This window comes from Tupaia chinensis, unplaced genomic scaffold, assembly GCF_000334495.1.
Source record: "Tupaia chinensis unplaced genomic scaffold, TupChi_1.0 Scaffold000355_1, whole genome shotgun sequence".
Lineage (NCBI taxonomy): Eukaryota > Metazoa > Chordata > Mammalia > Scandentia > Tupaiidae > Tupaia > Tupaia belangeri.
The window spans coordinates 13962609-13977475 of NW_006159850.1; the positions used below are offsets into that span (position 1 = coordinate 13962609).

The window sequence follows — 14867 nt, forward strand, 5'->3', positions numbered from 1 at the left end:
GGGAAATCCTACCACACACTCAAAATGTATGAGGGAGCTATGTAATTCTTTTATAGTAGTATATCGGGGAGTCAGAGGGGGGTCACTTCCCAGCAAGGCTATCACAGTCCCGGAGCGAATAGCAGGCGGCCTTGCCAACATGCTAAGTGACCCAAGCCTGTTCCATGGTCGGGGGGCGTACAGTCGCGGCCTTGCCAACTCACTGAACCGACCGGAAGCGATGCTCAAAGGTCAAGGGGCTCAGACGGGTCCTGGAGCCCCACCGGGTTGGACTCCTCCATGGGACTGCCCTGCTCCCAGGCCTGGGGCAGAAGCTGCACAGGTCACATATTATAGCTGGGGTCTGGAGCGGCTGTCTGCCCACACTGGTCCCAGGCAGGGGTGCAGGGCTGGGAACCTGGGCTGGGAGAGTGAAATTGGGTCAATGAGCTCTAACAGTGATGGGGCCCTGAACTCACAGGAGGTGGCTGGCAGGACCAAGTGGGTGGCCTAATGCCTGGCATCAAGGTGGGACGTTCTCGGGCTCAGCTGCCACTGAAGGTGGAGGTGGAGAAGCTCGCTGTGCCTGAGGGCTTTGTGCAGAAGCTCAATGACCACCTGCTCCTGGTGTACACTGGCAAGACCCGCCTGGCACGGAACCTACTACAGGTGAGGCCTGGCCCCAGGACGAGGGAGGGAGGCCAGGGGCTCAGGTGGGCCCTGACCCTCAGTGCACCTCTCCTGCCGGTCTGCAGGATGTGCTGAGGAGCTGGTACGCCCGGCTGCCTGCTGTCGTGCAGAACGCCCACAGCCTGGTGCGGCAGACTGAGGAGTGTGCCGAAGCCTTCCGCCAAGGTGAGACACTTACTCCAGAGAGGTCAGGGCAACAAGAGAAAGCGCCTTGTCACTTGTGGGGCTCAGAGGCCAGAGGCCCCTACAGACTTGGCATAGATCCCAGATAATAAGCCCCTGGAAACTGCCTTCCCCAGGGTCTCACCTTGCTGGGAAACTTATATCAGGATGAGCTCCACCTGCGAGAAGCAGGTGGGAAGAAGCTGGCCCCTCGTCGGTTTCCAGGGCAGTGGGAGCTGAGCAGGACTCCACGGGTCCCTGAGCACTAACTACTGGGCACCATGTTGTCCCATTAGTACATGAGTCCAACCACCCTCTCAGTGGGCTTCATTATTCGTTTCCAGCTGATCTTGGAACCCAGGTTCTTGACCATGACAGTGGCTAGGGAGCGCCTCTTGGCATTTCATTGTCTCCAGATGGGTGTTACAGGAGGACTGTGGCCAAACACACTCCCCTCTTTGCCCCCTCCCAGGAAGCCTGCCCCTGCTGGGGCAGTACCTGACCTCGTACTGGGAGCAGAAGAAGCTCATGGCTCCAGGCTGCGAGCCCCTGGCTGTGCGGCACATGATGGATGTCCTGGCGCCCCATGTGCATGGCCAGAGCCTCGCAGGGGCAGGTGGTGGGGGCTTTCTCTATCTGCTGACCAAGAAGCCGCGGCAAAAGGAGGCTCTAGAGGCTGTGCTGGCCGAGACTGAGGTACCTGGCAGTATTGGGTTGGTGGCTGGTGGGAGCAAGGGGCCTTGCTGTGACCCACTGGCCAAGTGGGGCTCTGGCTGCAAGTCTCCTGGCCCTGCTGCCTCAGTCCACTGAGTCCTCTGAACACGTTCTGTCCTGCCCAGGGCCTTGGGAACTACAGTGTCCACCTGGTGGAAGTGGACACTCAGGGCCTGAGCCTGGAGCTGCTGGAGAGTGAAGCCTCGACCTGATGCCCCATTCCCGGAGCGCTCAGCCTTCCACTTCCCACCCACCGCTGGGAAGCTGCTCCCAGGTTCACCTGAGCAAGTCCTGGGCAAGCAGACGGCTTGGGAACAGGACTGTGACCTCCCGGCTGACGTGGCCTAGGCTGGGCCTCTGCCCCAGATGGACAGAGCAAGGTTTTATGCTTGGTGTCCCCTGTGGCCTTTACAACTCCCATGGCAGCTTGGACCATGGCCTTCCCACTGTCCACGGCGCCCTGGACGAAGAGGATGTCAACCAGCCTCAGCTGGGGCACCGTGGGGAGGCTGACCCCGAAGAGCCCTCTGAGGCATTTCCTGTGGCCTTCCTTTGAGCTGGACTCCACCCTTGCTCCCCAGCTCATGGGGAGTGGGAGAGGTGGAGGGCCCATTCCTGGCTGGCAGTGAGCCACGTGGTCCTGTAAGTCACTGCCAGCCCAGGCCTTAACCAGCAACACCATGGACTGTGCCAAGTGACCCAGCACCGTGGGCAGCGGCTTCTCAAGACTGACACTCTTGGAATAAATTCATACTGTCCTTAAAAAGCTCTTTTTTGTTCCTGCTGGCAGTAATTCCCACTTTCTGCTCTGTGGGAAACTGTCCCTGGGATGATTCAGAAGGTGTTGAGGGCCCAAGATAGGGTCGAGGGTCCAAGATTGGGTGAGGGCCACCCTCAGGGCTCCTGGAGGCTTCAGTGCGCTGCCCAAGGTGCGGATGGAGGCTGAGGCCTTAGGCTCTTGCCTTCACGTTTCAGTGCAACTGGTGGGCCTGTCCTGCCCCATGGCTGCCAGCCCTCCCCCAAAACAGCACATTGGCATCTCTCTGAGAGTGTCTTTATTCGGGGATCATAAATGTCACAGCCTTCCCTTGGAGTCCAGCCGAGCTCCCATGTCCCCAGATGTACCGGTCCCCTCGGCTGGAAGGAACAGCCTGCTTGCTGTAGTGTGTGTGGGTGAGAGGCCGGCCGGCCGTGTGTGCTGCCTTCTCAGGGGGTCCACCTCTCTGGGTGGGGAAAGCTGCCCCCTCAGCTAGCTCTGAGGGCAGAGCATGGAGAATCCAGGCCTGGGCAGCGGGGCAGTCCGAGCTGTCAGAGCTTCCCTAAGCCAGACTGCCTTGCCGTCTCCGTGGCTGTGGCTCGTGGGGAATGGGCCCCAGACATGTGGCTGGATGCTCGCCCCGGCCGCTACAGGCGCAGCCGCTTGATGTCCTCGCTGCGGAAGTCTATGCGCAGAGCCAGCACCTGGCGGACCTCGGCAGGGGTCAGGCGCCACGTCAACGGGCCGGAGTTGGCACCCCAGTAATCTAGGATCTCAGTCACCTGAGGCAGAACAGACAGCAGTCAGCAAAGCAGGGCTCCCCTAAGGGAAGGCCTAGGGCCCTGCTGGGGGGCAGGGCAGGGGTATTCACAGGGCCGGGCTGCTGGTTTTGGGGTAACAGCAGGGATCCAGATTTTGCCTTCACCTCTCTTACCATTCACCTCTCCCTGGCCAGGGAGGGAGCCCACATACCCGCTCCAGATTGAGGATTGTGGCCATCTGGGAGAGCCGGGCAAACTTGTCTCGGATGGTCCAGGTGGTCACCGTGGTAAGGTAGGCAATAAGTGACCTCAGCTCCTTGTCGAACTGCAGACCCCCCAGCTGCAGGGGAACACAGGCCAGCTGCTGTTCAGGGTCAGCCCTCTGGCCATGCAGAGCGAGGCTCCAACTGCCCTCAGCACGGTGGCAAGGCCGGCTGGGCCTCAGGCAGTGCCCGTGGCTCCAGTTTCTCTGAAGCCTTAGAAGACAGGGCAGGCCTGGGCCTGGATATGCAGGGTCTGTAGGTAGCAGAGGGGATGCAAGTCTCGGGTGGCAGGACTTGTTCTCGGCAGAGGAAGGACAGAGCTGTGGGCCCGCGCCCCCTCAGTCTTACCCGGTTGAAGGTGGATTTCAGCACCACTTTCTCCAACTCGACAGCAACGAGGCTGGTCATGAGTCCGGTCAGGCTGTCATAGATGACTGGGGACAGGCTGGCCTGGACACAGAGGCTCAGTGTCAACAGGAGTCCCACCTGGCCCCTGTGCCTCTGCACTGGAGCTTTCTGGGGGCAGGACAGTTATGCAAGGCCACGGGCAGGTTCCTACACGCTCCTCGCTGAGTGTGACAAGAGCCCATGGGCTGCTGGTTTAGGCAGAGGTGGGCAATTCCATAAGCTCGTCCCTGTAGCCCTGCTCACCTTGAACTCTGCCATCTGCTGCTCCAAGTTAAGGATGAACTGTTGTACCCAAGGGTCGTTGGCCTCATAGTCATTGAATTCTTCCTATTGTCAGGAAACAAAGTGGGTCACCAGGGGCCTCCTCCTGAGATGTATCACCCCAGCGATGATGGAAGAGGCCCTCGCTCCCCTGCAGGTTCGGCCTCGTGCAGTATAGCCAGCCTGGACTCCTGGCTGCCAGAGACTACCCCTGCATCACACATCTGCCCAGAGGCCAGCCCGGGCTCCCGGCACCGCACTCCTTGCTCCTCACGTTTTACAGGGATGAAAGCGCTTGGTAAAGGAAGTAGGCTCCTAAGGCTACAACAGGTGGGGCAAAGAGGGAGAGCCAGGTCAGGGCACACTCCCTCAGATGGCAGCCCTCTGACGGAAGGAATGCACTGTCTCCTGGAGCAGCCAGGTCTTTGAGGGTGGCGGAGTGGGCTGAGAAGCATGCCAGGCCTGCTCTGTTCCACGGCCCCGCTGCCCACCCACAGGGGGACTCCTGGTCTCGGCTCCTGACCTCCTCGATGTTGTGGGAGACTGAGAGAAAGGTGTTGATCCACGGCTGCACCTGCGGCTTGACTGCTGTGCTGTTGAGCTCGGCCAGTCCCTCCTGCACAAGCAGAGGCAGATGCTCGTCAGACAGGAAAGCCCACCTCCAGCAGCCTCTTCCTTCCCTCCCATCCAGCTCTGGCTGCAGGGCAGTCTTCTAGCTGTGAGGCTCTCTGCAGGCCCCTTGGAAGCACAATAGATAATGCTAATAGAAGCCACCAGGAACAAGTATTGCTTTCCAGGTCTATGCTGATTCAGGTCCGAGCTAGAGCCAGGCCCTGGGGTTGTTCTGGCAAACTCAGAGGTTTTAGAGTGCCTGGTGCTAGGCAGTGCCTGCAGATGCAGCCACACAGCAGGCCACAGCAACCATGTGGCCCCACTTCCTCTGAGCATCTTTCTGAAGGCTCTTGTCATTGTGGGGCCAAGTGGAGATGCTAGAGGACCAGATGCTGGCTTGTCAATGTCACATCTGTGCTGCCGGAAACCAACAGGGCCTCAGTCTCTAGGGACTGCATAGTCTCAGTGGCTCGCATGCCACTCCCTCAGCCCTGCCCCCTGCTTCCTTGTATACAATGGAGCCCACAGTAAGCCGCTCACGGTCTTCGGAGCAACAGAAGGGAACAGGCTCCGGTCAGCCCCGGACCAGGGCTTACCTGCAAGAGGTCCCGGAATTTGTTGGACACAGCGGCCAAGTCAGAGAGGCAGCTGTCAAACTTGGCCTGGGCCTGCTCCCCTCCAATGCCCTGGCTGAACAGCTTGGTGCAGTCACTCTAGGGGAGAACACAGCCTTCAGTCTACCGAGTACGCCTGGGCCAAGGGCGTACGAGCAGAGGCAGAGGAGCCACTTCTCCAGCCTTTTATGGGAGCAGGATGGCCTACGGGAGGCGAGACCCCTGGACGGCCTTCGGAAAGCCTGGCTTCTGTTGGGGTGGCTAGCCACTTGGATCCCACTTTCCCTTTTGTAATAGAGGAGTACCAGTGTCACAGGAAGTGAAGGAGAAACACACATGCCAGAAATCTCTGCCAATTTGTAAAGCTCGACATTCCTAGGCTCAGGTCCTGGCTTGGTCATGTATTAAGTGATCTTGGGCAAATGAGTCAAAGTTTCTGGGCTTCAACTTCCCTGTCTATAAGACGGGAGCACAAATTCCTGCCCCAGGACTGTTGTGAGTGGCACGCGAGGCTGCAGAGCACTTATCCCAGTGCCTGCCACGCAGCAGACACAAAGGAGTCCCTAACTACTGTCATGATCTCTGCTTCTTAAAAATTTTGGTCTGGCTGCTAAGGGGACATTGTCATGATCACTGCTAAGAGTTACTTACTAATTATGTGGGGCTAGCCTAGCCCTTTTACTTTTGTTAAAGTACCTGCCCTCCTTTAAAAACACATAAAAGAACTATTGTAAATAACTTTGGTTTATTTTTATTTAGTTTTTAGGTTTTTGCTATAGGGTGCTCACGCTTACTGGAGAGAGACAGTGAGAGGGAAAGTGAGAAATCACTCCCCAGGGGGATGGCCATGCCACAATCTCCTCCTCGGATTTTGGGCACGCATGCACACATGCCTGACATGATTTTCAAGCCACCAGGTCTGGGACTAGAACCACGGCCAGCCATGCGGGAGTCCAAGAATGACGTCAGGAATACAGTCTAAAGTGGCATGACGTAACAACCTGCTTTGTCAGTAGATTGTGTCACCTTATTTTATTCCATTTGAGGACCAGTTTTGTAGTGGGAGTGTGAACTCCTACCTGACTGTTCTGAGTCTCCCTCAGGAACACCCATAGGTACCAGGCCTCTCTTCCCTGTGTGCTGGCTCCCAGCCCCTCACCAGTCTGCCCAGCCTAAAGCCCACCCCTCACACCAGCTTGTGTGTGCAGCCTTCTGCCTGACCTGCAAAACCCCCACCCTTCTCTGCACAAGTGCCCACCATGGAGACCGGGCCCTGGTTTCTCTCCTGTCTCAAAGGCTGAGTTTGGGATAGAGAAGAACTGGGCCCTGCATTGTCTAATAATTACCAAAGTGACTGCTCTATGATGTTATTTAATTTGGGGAACCAGCAGTTAGCGTAATGGCTATGTCGCTGGACTCCCACGTAGTCGACCGCGGTCCATGTCCCGGACTCGGTGGCTTAAAACTCACGCCGGGTGCGTGTGCGTGCGCGCCCAAGATCCCGAGAGGAGAATGGAGGAGAAGGGATTGCAGTGTGACCATCCCCTCTGGGGGGTGATTTCTCGCTTTCTGTCTCTATGTCTCTGTCTGTCTGTCTGGTGAGTGCACGTGCCCTATGGCGAAAACCTCTCCAAAAAAAAAAAAAAATATATATATGGTTTTCATTTTATTATTATTTTTTATTTTGACCAGAGAGATACAGGGAGAGAGAGAGAGAAAGGGCAAGTGAGGAAAGCAAGCTGCCAGATCCAGGACTCAAACAGTGATCGGCTGTGTGGAAGTCCAGCGCCGTAACCACCACACCACCTGCTGGCCCCTCCATGCTGTTATTTTTAACTGCTAATACAATTATTAAGGATCACTGCATGCCTCTTGTGTACCGGAGTCTGTATACACATTACCACATTCATCTCACGGCAACCCTGTGGGGCAGAGGTAACTTTCCCTGCTTTACAAATCAGAGGATGGGGCTCAGTATTTGCCTAAGGGCACACCCAGCTGGCCAGTGGTCAAACAGAGATTCAAACTTAGGGATACAGGATTCAAGCAATTTCCACTGAACTGCGCTGTTTTCCCTCAAAATGGTAACGACAACCAGCTCTGCACAGGGTTTGGTGAGCCTTGATCTCCTACATTAATAAAGGGTTTTGTCTTTTTTTAAAAAAATATTTATTCATTCATTCACTTATTTTAATTTGACCAGAGAGAGAGACACAGAGAAAGAGAGAGAGGTAAAGTGAATAAGCAAGCCTCAAGGTCAAGGACTCGAACTGTGGTTGGCCATGTGGGAGTGTCCAACGCCTTCACCACCATGCCACCTGTTGGCACCCCAGGTTTTGTCATTTGTATAAGGCACTTTTAAGCTGGTTTTTGCGTATATGATTATTTTGTTTTGTTTTTAAATTACGTTGCCAACCGGCGGGATCAGCAGATGCCACAATGGTTATGTTGTTGGACTCTCACATAGTTGACTGGGGTTCGAGTCTTAAATGAGGTGGCTTGAAGCTCACACCAGGCATGTGTGTGTGAGTGCCCAAAATCCCAAGAGGAGAATGGAGGAGAAGGGATTGTGGTGTGGCCATGCCCCCAGAGGGGGGACTTCTCACTTTCTGTCTATCTCTCTGTCTCTCCAGCAAGTACATGCTCTCTATAGCAAAAGTTGCTCTAAAAAAATTATGTTGCGGGACCAGCAGTTAGCGAATGTCTATGTCGCTGAACTCCCATGTAGTCGACCATGGTTCGAGTCCCAGACCCAGTGGCTTAAACTCACGCTGGGTGCGTATGTGTGCGTGCCCAAAATCCTGAGAGGAGAATGGAGGAGAAAGGATTGCGGTGTGGCCATCCCCCTGGGGGGTGATTTCTCGCTTTCTATCTATCTCTCTGTCTCTCTCTGTCTTTCTGGTGAGTACATGCACCCTATAGCAAAAACCTCTTAAAAAAAAATTATGTTGCTGAAACACATGCGGAAATCTGTATCTCATTTCATAGGCGAAAGAATCAAGGCTCAGAAGTTAAGAGACTTGGAGACCAGCAGATGCCATAATAACTATGTTGTTGGACTCCCACACAGCTGACGGCAGTTTGAGTCCCGGACTTGGTGGCTTGAAACACAGTTGGGCACGTTTGTGCTCAAACTCCTGAGAAGAGAGTGGAGGGGAAAAGAATGTGGGTGGCCACAATCCCACACTCTGCCCCTGTCTCTCTGGAGAGCACAAATGCCCTATAGCGAAAGCCTCTCTTAAGGGCTGGCAGGTGGGTGGTGGTTAAGATCACTGGACCCCCACATGGCCGACTGCGGTTCGGACCTGGCAGTTTGCTTTCTCATTTCTCTCTCTGTCTCTCTCTCCCTGGTAAATAAGTAAGTAAGTAAGTAAATAAATAAATAAATAAAATAATTAAAAAAAAAAAGTTAAGGGACTTGCCCAAGATCACATGACAAATATGTGCTGAAAGATCTAGTTTCTGATCTTCCAGCTCCTGAGGTTTTCCCACTAGTTCAGAAATGCCTTGCTTCCCTGTCAGTTACCAGTAAATCCCCTCAAGTGTGGCTCAGTGGCAGGGATTGCCCCAGTCCCCACCAAGATGAATGCTCAGGGCTCTGTCAAGGTGTGGAGCTGCTGAAAGCCGATAGGCAATTTCCCCCGTACCTCCAGCGTCTTCTTCAAAGTAGAGATGTTCTCACTGCAGACCTCCACGTTGTTCAGAGTCACCTGAGGACGAGGAAGGGAGACCATGACTTCCTGCTCACTGGTGCTTGCATCCACTCCAAGGGCAGGTGGCTATGGCTACGCTCCATGAGGCTCAGGAAGGGCTGGCCGCAGTTTAGACTCAGGCTGAGAAGGCCACCCCCCTGTCAGCAGGGACACTGCACACATCCCCGACTGGGCGGTGGGCCGGCTCAGCCAGGCAGCAAACCCGTCCCGACCTCTGAGGCAGTGCGCCCAGGTTCCAGGGGTCTTCGCTTTAGGTAACCTACAGACCAGCAGTGCCTCAGGCACACTGGCCTGGGCAAGTTCTGAGCTCCACAGTTCCAAGCCCAGGTCAGGGGTGCAAAGCCTGACATGCACTAAAGTAGAGCCTCCCGATAACCTGCCACCTAGGAGGCATTTTTCTCACGTAGGTTCTCGCTGACCCTGATGAATACTCTCACAAAACAGGTACTATCAGGCCATGTTCATAGGAGGGGACAGTGAAACTCCTCAGAAGGTGAAATAATTCACCAAGGTCAGCCAACAGCTGATCTGCCAAGAGTTTACTGAGCAAATGCTATGTGGCAGACACTGTTCTAGGCACCGCGGGGGAAGAAGCAGTTAACAAAAAACCCCAGATCCACCTTTCATAGAGATGACATTCTAGAAAGGAAGTCAGACAGTAGAGAAATATGTTACACAATGTCACGTAGCCATGACCACCACGAAGAAAATGAAAGCAGGGTAAGGGACAGAAACGTGAGAGTAACAAGGCCACGAGTTGGAGCCAGGACCAGAATTCAGGTGTCCCTACCCTGGACCAAGAGGTCCTTCTTTCATAACTCAACTGCCCTATAGATGAACACAGAAATACCCACCAAAAAAGCAGCATGTGACAAAAGTGCTAACGCGGGCACAAACTACTATGGAAAGAAAACCTGTTGGGGCTGGATGGTGGCACGCTGGTTAGCTCGGCTGGATCCCATGGCCAACCGCAGTCTGAGTTCCAGATCTGATGACTTGAAAATCATGCCAGGCATGTGTGCATGGTTGCCCAAAATCCTGAAAGGAGAGTGGAGGGGAAGGGATTGTGATGTGGACATCCCCTCTTGGGGGTGATTTCTCACTTTCCCTTTCTCTGTCTCTGGTGAGTGCATGTGCTCTATAGCAAACTGAAAAAAAAGTGTGCATGACACACACAGAGAGAAAGAGCGGTAGAGAGAGAGGAAAGGCAGCCCGCAACGGTTCTGGTCATGTTGAGATCTTCCTCCAGCCCTCCAGCTTCTCAGGATCTTAGGGGTGTGTGTGTGTGTGTGTGTGTGTGTGTGTGTGTGTGTGTGGCTAGAGAGTGCATGCCCTGGCTGGTGATGGAGAGAGAGAGAGAGAGAGAGAGGGAAAGTGAGATAGCACCCCCTACCCAGGGGTGGGAGGACAGTGAAGTCATAATCCCTTGTACTCCATCTTCTTTTCGGGATTTTGGGCATGCACGCACATGTGCTGGTTTGTTTCTCAAGTTGCTAGGTCCAGGACTTGAACCATGTAGTCAGCCACGTGGAATACAGCTTCCCCAACCACCATAACAGAGGCTTTTATTTATTTAAGGTTTTTGCTATAGAGTGCATGCACTTGCTAGAAAGAGCCAGGGACAGAAACAGAGGGAAAGATAGGGAAAGTAAGAAATCACTCCTTGGGGGGATGGCTAAACCTCGATCCTCTCTCCTCCGTTCTCCTCTGGGTTTTGGACATGCTTGCACACACGCCTGGTGTGACTTTGTTGTTTTTTTTTTTTTAAGAATTATTTTATTTAACTTTATTTATTTTAATTTGACCAGAGAGGGACAGAGTGAGAGAGACAGAGAAAGAAAGTGAAAAAGCGAGCTGCCAGGTCCAGGACATGAACTGCGGCTGGCATTGGGAGTCCTGCACCCTTAACCACCAAGCCTTCCCAGCCCCATGCCTGGTATGATTTTGAAGCCACTGGGTCCAGGACGTAAACTGCAGAGTTAGCTATTTGGGATCCAATTACCTTAAACTCCATGCCAGTCGATTAAATATATATATATATATATATACACATATATACATATATACATACACACACACACACACACACACACACCCCACAAGGTTGCTAGCATGACAAGTTTCTGGAAAAATAACTGCACTATGATGACAGCTGAAGGATGAGGGCCACGCTGTAAATGCTTCCAAGGCACTAAAGGGCACCAAGAATCCTTGTCAAGAAGGGAGAAAGGACGTGGGCTCAAATGGTATAGATTGCAAGTGTCCCTTGTACTGACGGTCCTTATAAACATGGCTTCACTGCGCTTACATCCTGCCCATGGTGAAGGATATGTTAGTACAGCTGGGAAATTCATCTTGACAGCCAAATGAATCAAGGTGACATAAAAAATAGGCCTTGCAGTGGGAGTGATGACATTCTAAGTACCTGGCATCAGGAAAACTGGAAACCTGTCACCAAGCATTTAGCATCTCCTTTGTTTTGGGCCTTATCTTCTGGGTCCTGAAACAATGAAATGGAATGGGAGGTCCTCACCGTAGCCCATGAGCGAGAAACCCAGGCCAGGCTTGGGGACGTGTGTAGCCAAGTGGTGGAAAAACAGAACCAGAATGGAAGGATAGGTTAGAGAGATATGGAGGGCCTTAAACAAACATACAGGCAAAGACAACTCTGAGGTCGTTGGAAAAGTCATGACACATTTTTGCATAGAACATGGAAAAATATATTATGACTTTTCTGACAACCCAACAATATTGATGTGGTAGTTGGCAAGGAGTGATGAATGTTTCTGAGCGCAGAAAAGAGAGGATGAAAATAAGTTTGGTAAAAAAATTATAGGAAGCAGCATGCAAACACAGTAAACAGTCCGAGTTTGTGACGGTATGATCCTGGTTGTGGAACACCTTAGCGAAGTTCCCCAGAAGTACTGCGTTCAGAGGCAAGAGTTTCTTAGAGGTGATCATCTTTATTGGTACCACCATGACATGCCACATTGAGGGAATCCATGCACAGGGAAGGGATTTTTCAATGACAAGAAGAAAGTGGGGCCTGCCTAAATATTAGCTTTCGTATTGGGTGCCTAGTTATTGTGGGCTCTCCTGTTCAGGGGTAGGATAGACACAATAGCTACAGTCAGTTCAGGCTTTTGTCTCTGAAATCATTAGCCCCCACCTTCCCCCTTTTTTGAGAGTTTTTTGCTATAGGGTGCATGCGCTCACCAGAGACACACACAGAGACAGAAAGCGAGAAATCACCCCCAAGGGGAGATGGCCACAAAGCAATCCCTTCTCCTCCATTCTCCTTCCAGGATCTTGGGGACGCACGCATGCTTGACATGAATTTCAAGCCACCAGGTCTGGGACTCAAACGTGGGAGTCTAGTGACAAAACTGCTAAACCATCTGCTGGCCCCTGAAATCATCGCTCTGAAATCCTTGGGGCTCACAGACCCTTTGAAGAATCTGAAATGAGCTGAGGACGGTTTCCAGAAAATGCAAGGACACGGTTTTGCAAAGACCTTATTTATGGACTGTGGATTGAGAATTCTGCTACTGGATGTCTCCGGGTTCCGACCATCAGGAGGTGAGGCTCAGAGTCTGGTCAACATGAGGATGGAGCGAGTGGACCTCTGACAGTGCCGTTCCCACTCGGGCTAAGCCAGCATGGGCCAGAGAGGCCTGATCATGAGCTTAAGACTCACTCTTTTTTCTTTTATTTTTAAATGGAAATTTTAAGAGAATGATTTATTTATTTAATTCTACTTATTATTATTTTTAAATTTGACCTGAGACAGAGAGAGAGAGAGAAAGGGAAAGCAGGAAACAAGCTGCCAGGTCTGGGACTTGAACTTCGGTTGGCCATGTGGGAATCCAGAGCCTTTAACTACCACACTACCTGCTGGTCTCCAAGACTCACTCTTACAAGCTCTCTTTGGGACACAAACTGGTTGTTACCTGCTACAAACCTCTCATCCTTCTTAGGCTGCAACACAAGTGGTTAGATTTGCTACTTCATCATATCTGTCACCTGGGTGACTAAGGTCTCCTCTCTTTAAAGTTGCCAGAAAAGGCACCCTGATAAGCCTAAAGGCTTGGCACCTATTCACACTATGGGCCTGTTCTCAGAGAAGTAGTCTGGGGGCTTGGCAAAGACATTACGGTTGATTCTGTGGCAGGTGCAATGAAGCGGGGCCCCAAAACAGCTGGGCAGTTCAGCTCTTGGGAACGAGCACTACCAGAGCTGGGGGGCTCCGCCTTCTGGCAGGAAACACAGCAGGCTGCTCAGGACAGGTCCCTAGGTGAGAAAGGGCTTCAGAATCTTTTAGGAGATGCTTTCCTTAAAGGAAGAATTTGCCTGCTATCCATAGTACCCAGCTCAAGGCTGATTACACTGTTGCTCAGAGGTCAGTTTAAGCCTTCAAGATAAACCAACCCAGAGCCCGACCTGCGGGCTACCTACCAGGAAGGACAGCTTGGCCTCGTCGGTGCTCTCGATGCCTTTTGTGTCGAATTTGCCCTGCTGAAGGCTGCTGTGCATGATGTTCACGGCACTTGTCACTCCACGCTGGATGTCCTGCAAGGTGGTGGCTGGGAAACCCATCCGCAGCTTGTTACACAGAACGTCCCTGGGGGGCAGGATGGCATATGGACTCATCAGGGCTCAGCCTGGCCCCAGGACAGCAGGGCCAGAAGGCTACTACCCTGACCCAGCAGCACAACTTGCTCTTTTGGGAGAACAGCCAGTCCTTAAGAACACTGTAGAAGACCTCAGGGGCCAGGATGCAAGAGTGACCAATACCCCCACAAGGACACTGAAGTGACAAGATCACACAGAGGAGATCGGGCAATTCAATACTTCCTAAGAAGTAATGAATTGTAATGGCTTTCAGTTATCACCACTGAGCTCCGACAAAGTGGAGACAGCACAGCTTAGTGAAAGGTGGGTCATGTAGAAGCCAAAAGAATGTTTTGTGTCAGTTAGTTCTAGACTCTACATTCCACCACTTGAGAGGTGTGTGTCCTTTGACAAGGGATGGAATCTCCCGGAACCCCAATTTCCTCATCTATAAAATAGGGCTGATACCTGCTTCCTCATAAGAGTTGCTATGACTGAAAAAGAGCAGATTGGCATAGTGCCTGGCTGGTAGCAAAGGTGACCACGATTACTGTTGTAACAACTACTGCTTTCATCTTTCCTAGGTATGAGGGCCAAGAGCCCCTTCAGTCCAGTGCAGAAATCTAGCCTGTAAGATATCTGACTGACGGACAGCTTGGAGCCAGGGATGCCATGCTAGGGACAGGAGCCCATGTCTTCTATAGGACTAAACTAGAATGATAAGGAGAAAAGGGAAGAAACAAATGGCCCACAGGAATCAACCATAACTAGAATCTTCCACCTAGAAAGGAGGAAGGGGATCAACCATACCTGAAGTCAGACTCCAGCTCTGTGGTGGCGAGGTTGATCATGGCACAGAGACAGTCGATGCTAGAGCTGGACAGAGCCCGCCCAATGCACTTCTTGACAATGTAGAAGACATCATCCACCATGCTGGATGTCAACTGGCCTTTCTCATAGGTGTCCAGAGCCACGGCCTACCCAGAAGGCAAAACACCCAGTGAGGGTTCCGGTTCTGCATGCCATGCTCCAGATGGTTTTGGCTCTGTCCCTTTTCTATAGCTTCTCCCTGCTTCTCCCAACATAGCTCATTCTGGTCCATTTGGTGTTGAACTCCTATGGCAAAACAGCTCACTTCCCTATTGACCTCTATGATGGGCTACTGAACATTTAGGGCCTTTGCCTGAGGGACGCCCATTACCTGGGGTGAAAGACCTCAGGAGAGGCCCTACTTTCCTGAGTCTCCTCAATTGCGTACCTCTAGAGGCAGAGAACAAGCAGGCTCCTTGAGGAGCTGAGCTATTTCTTGTGATCATAGGGAA

At 52.6% G+C, this 14867-nt stretch overlaps 2 protein-coding genes across 2 annotated transcripts in view; one reads left to right on the forward strand and one right to left on the reverse strand.

Moving 5' to 3' along the window:
* The window catches only part of FCSK (fucose kinase), a 17076-nt gene extending 14765 nt beyond the window's left edge, over nucleotides 1-2311 (forward strand). Inside the window, 4 exon segments of the mRNA XM_027773511.1 lie at nucleotides 461-648; nucleotides 735-834; nucleotides 1304-1527; nucleotides 1671-2311. Coding sequence (XP_027629312.1) covers nucleotides 461-648; nucleotides 735-834; nucleotides 1304-1527; nucleotides 1671-1829 — 671 coding nt within the window. The 3' untranslated portion in view covers nucleotides 1830-2311.
* Nucleotides 2312-2583: 272 nt separating this feature from the next.
* COG4 (component of oligomeric golgi complex 4) overlaps nucleotides 2584-14867 on the reverse strand; it is a 33834-nt gene continuing 21550 nt past the window's right edge. Inside the window, exons 11-19 of the mRNA XM_006152654.2 lie at nucleotides 14356-14522; nucleotides 13390-13555; nucleotides 8869-8931; nucleotides 5204-5320; nucleotides 4519-4611; nucleotides 3978-4061; nucleotides 3675-3776; nucleotides 3275-3403; nucleotides 2584-3084 (exon numbers count right to left, since the gene is read on the reverse strand). Of these exons, the coding sequence (XP_006152716.1) occupies nucleotides 2950-3084; nucleotides 3275-3403; nucleotides 3675-3776; nucleotides 3978-4061; nucleotides 4519-4611; nucleotides 5204-5320; nucleotides 8869-8931; nucleotides 13390-13555; nucleotides 14356-14522 (1056 nt within the window). The 3' untranslated portion in view covers nucleotides 2584-2949. The remainder of the gene's footprint in view (nucleotides 3085-3274; nucleotides 3404-3674; nucleotides 3777-3977; nucleotides 4062-4518; nucleotides 4612-5203; nucleotides 5321-8868; nucleotides 8932-13389; nucleotides 13556-14355; nucleotides 14523-14867) is intronic.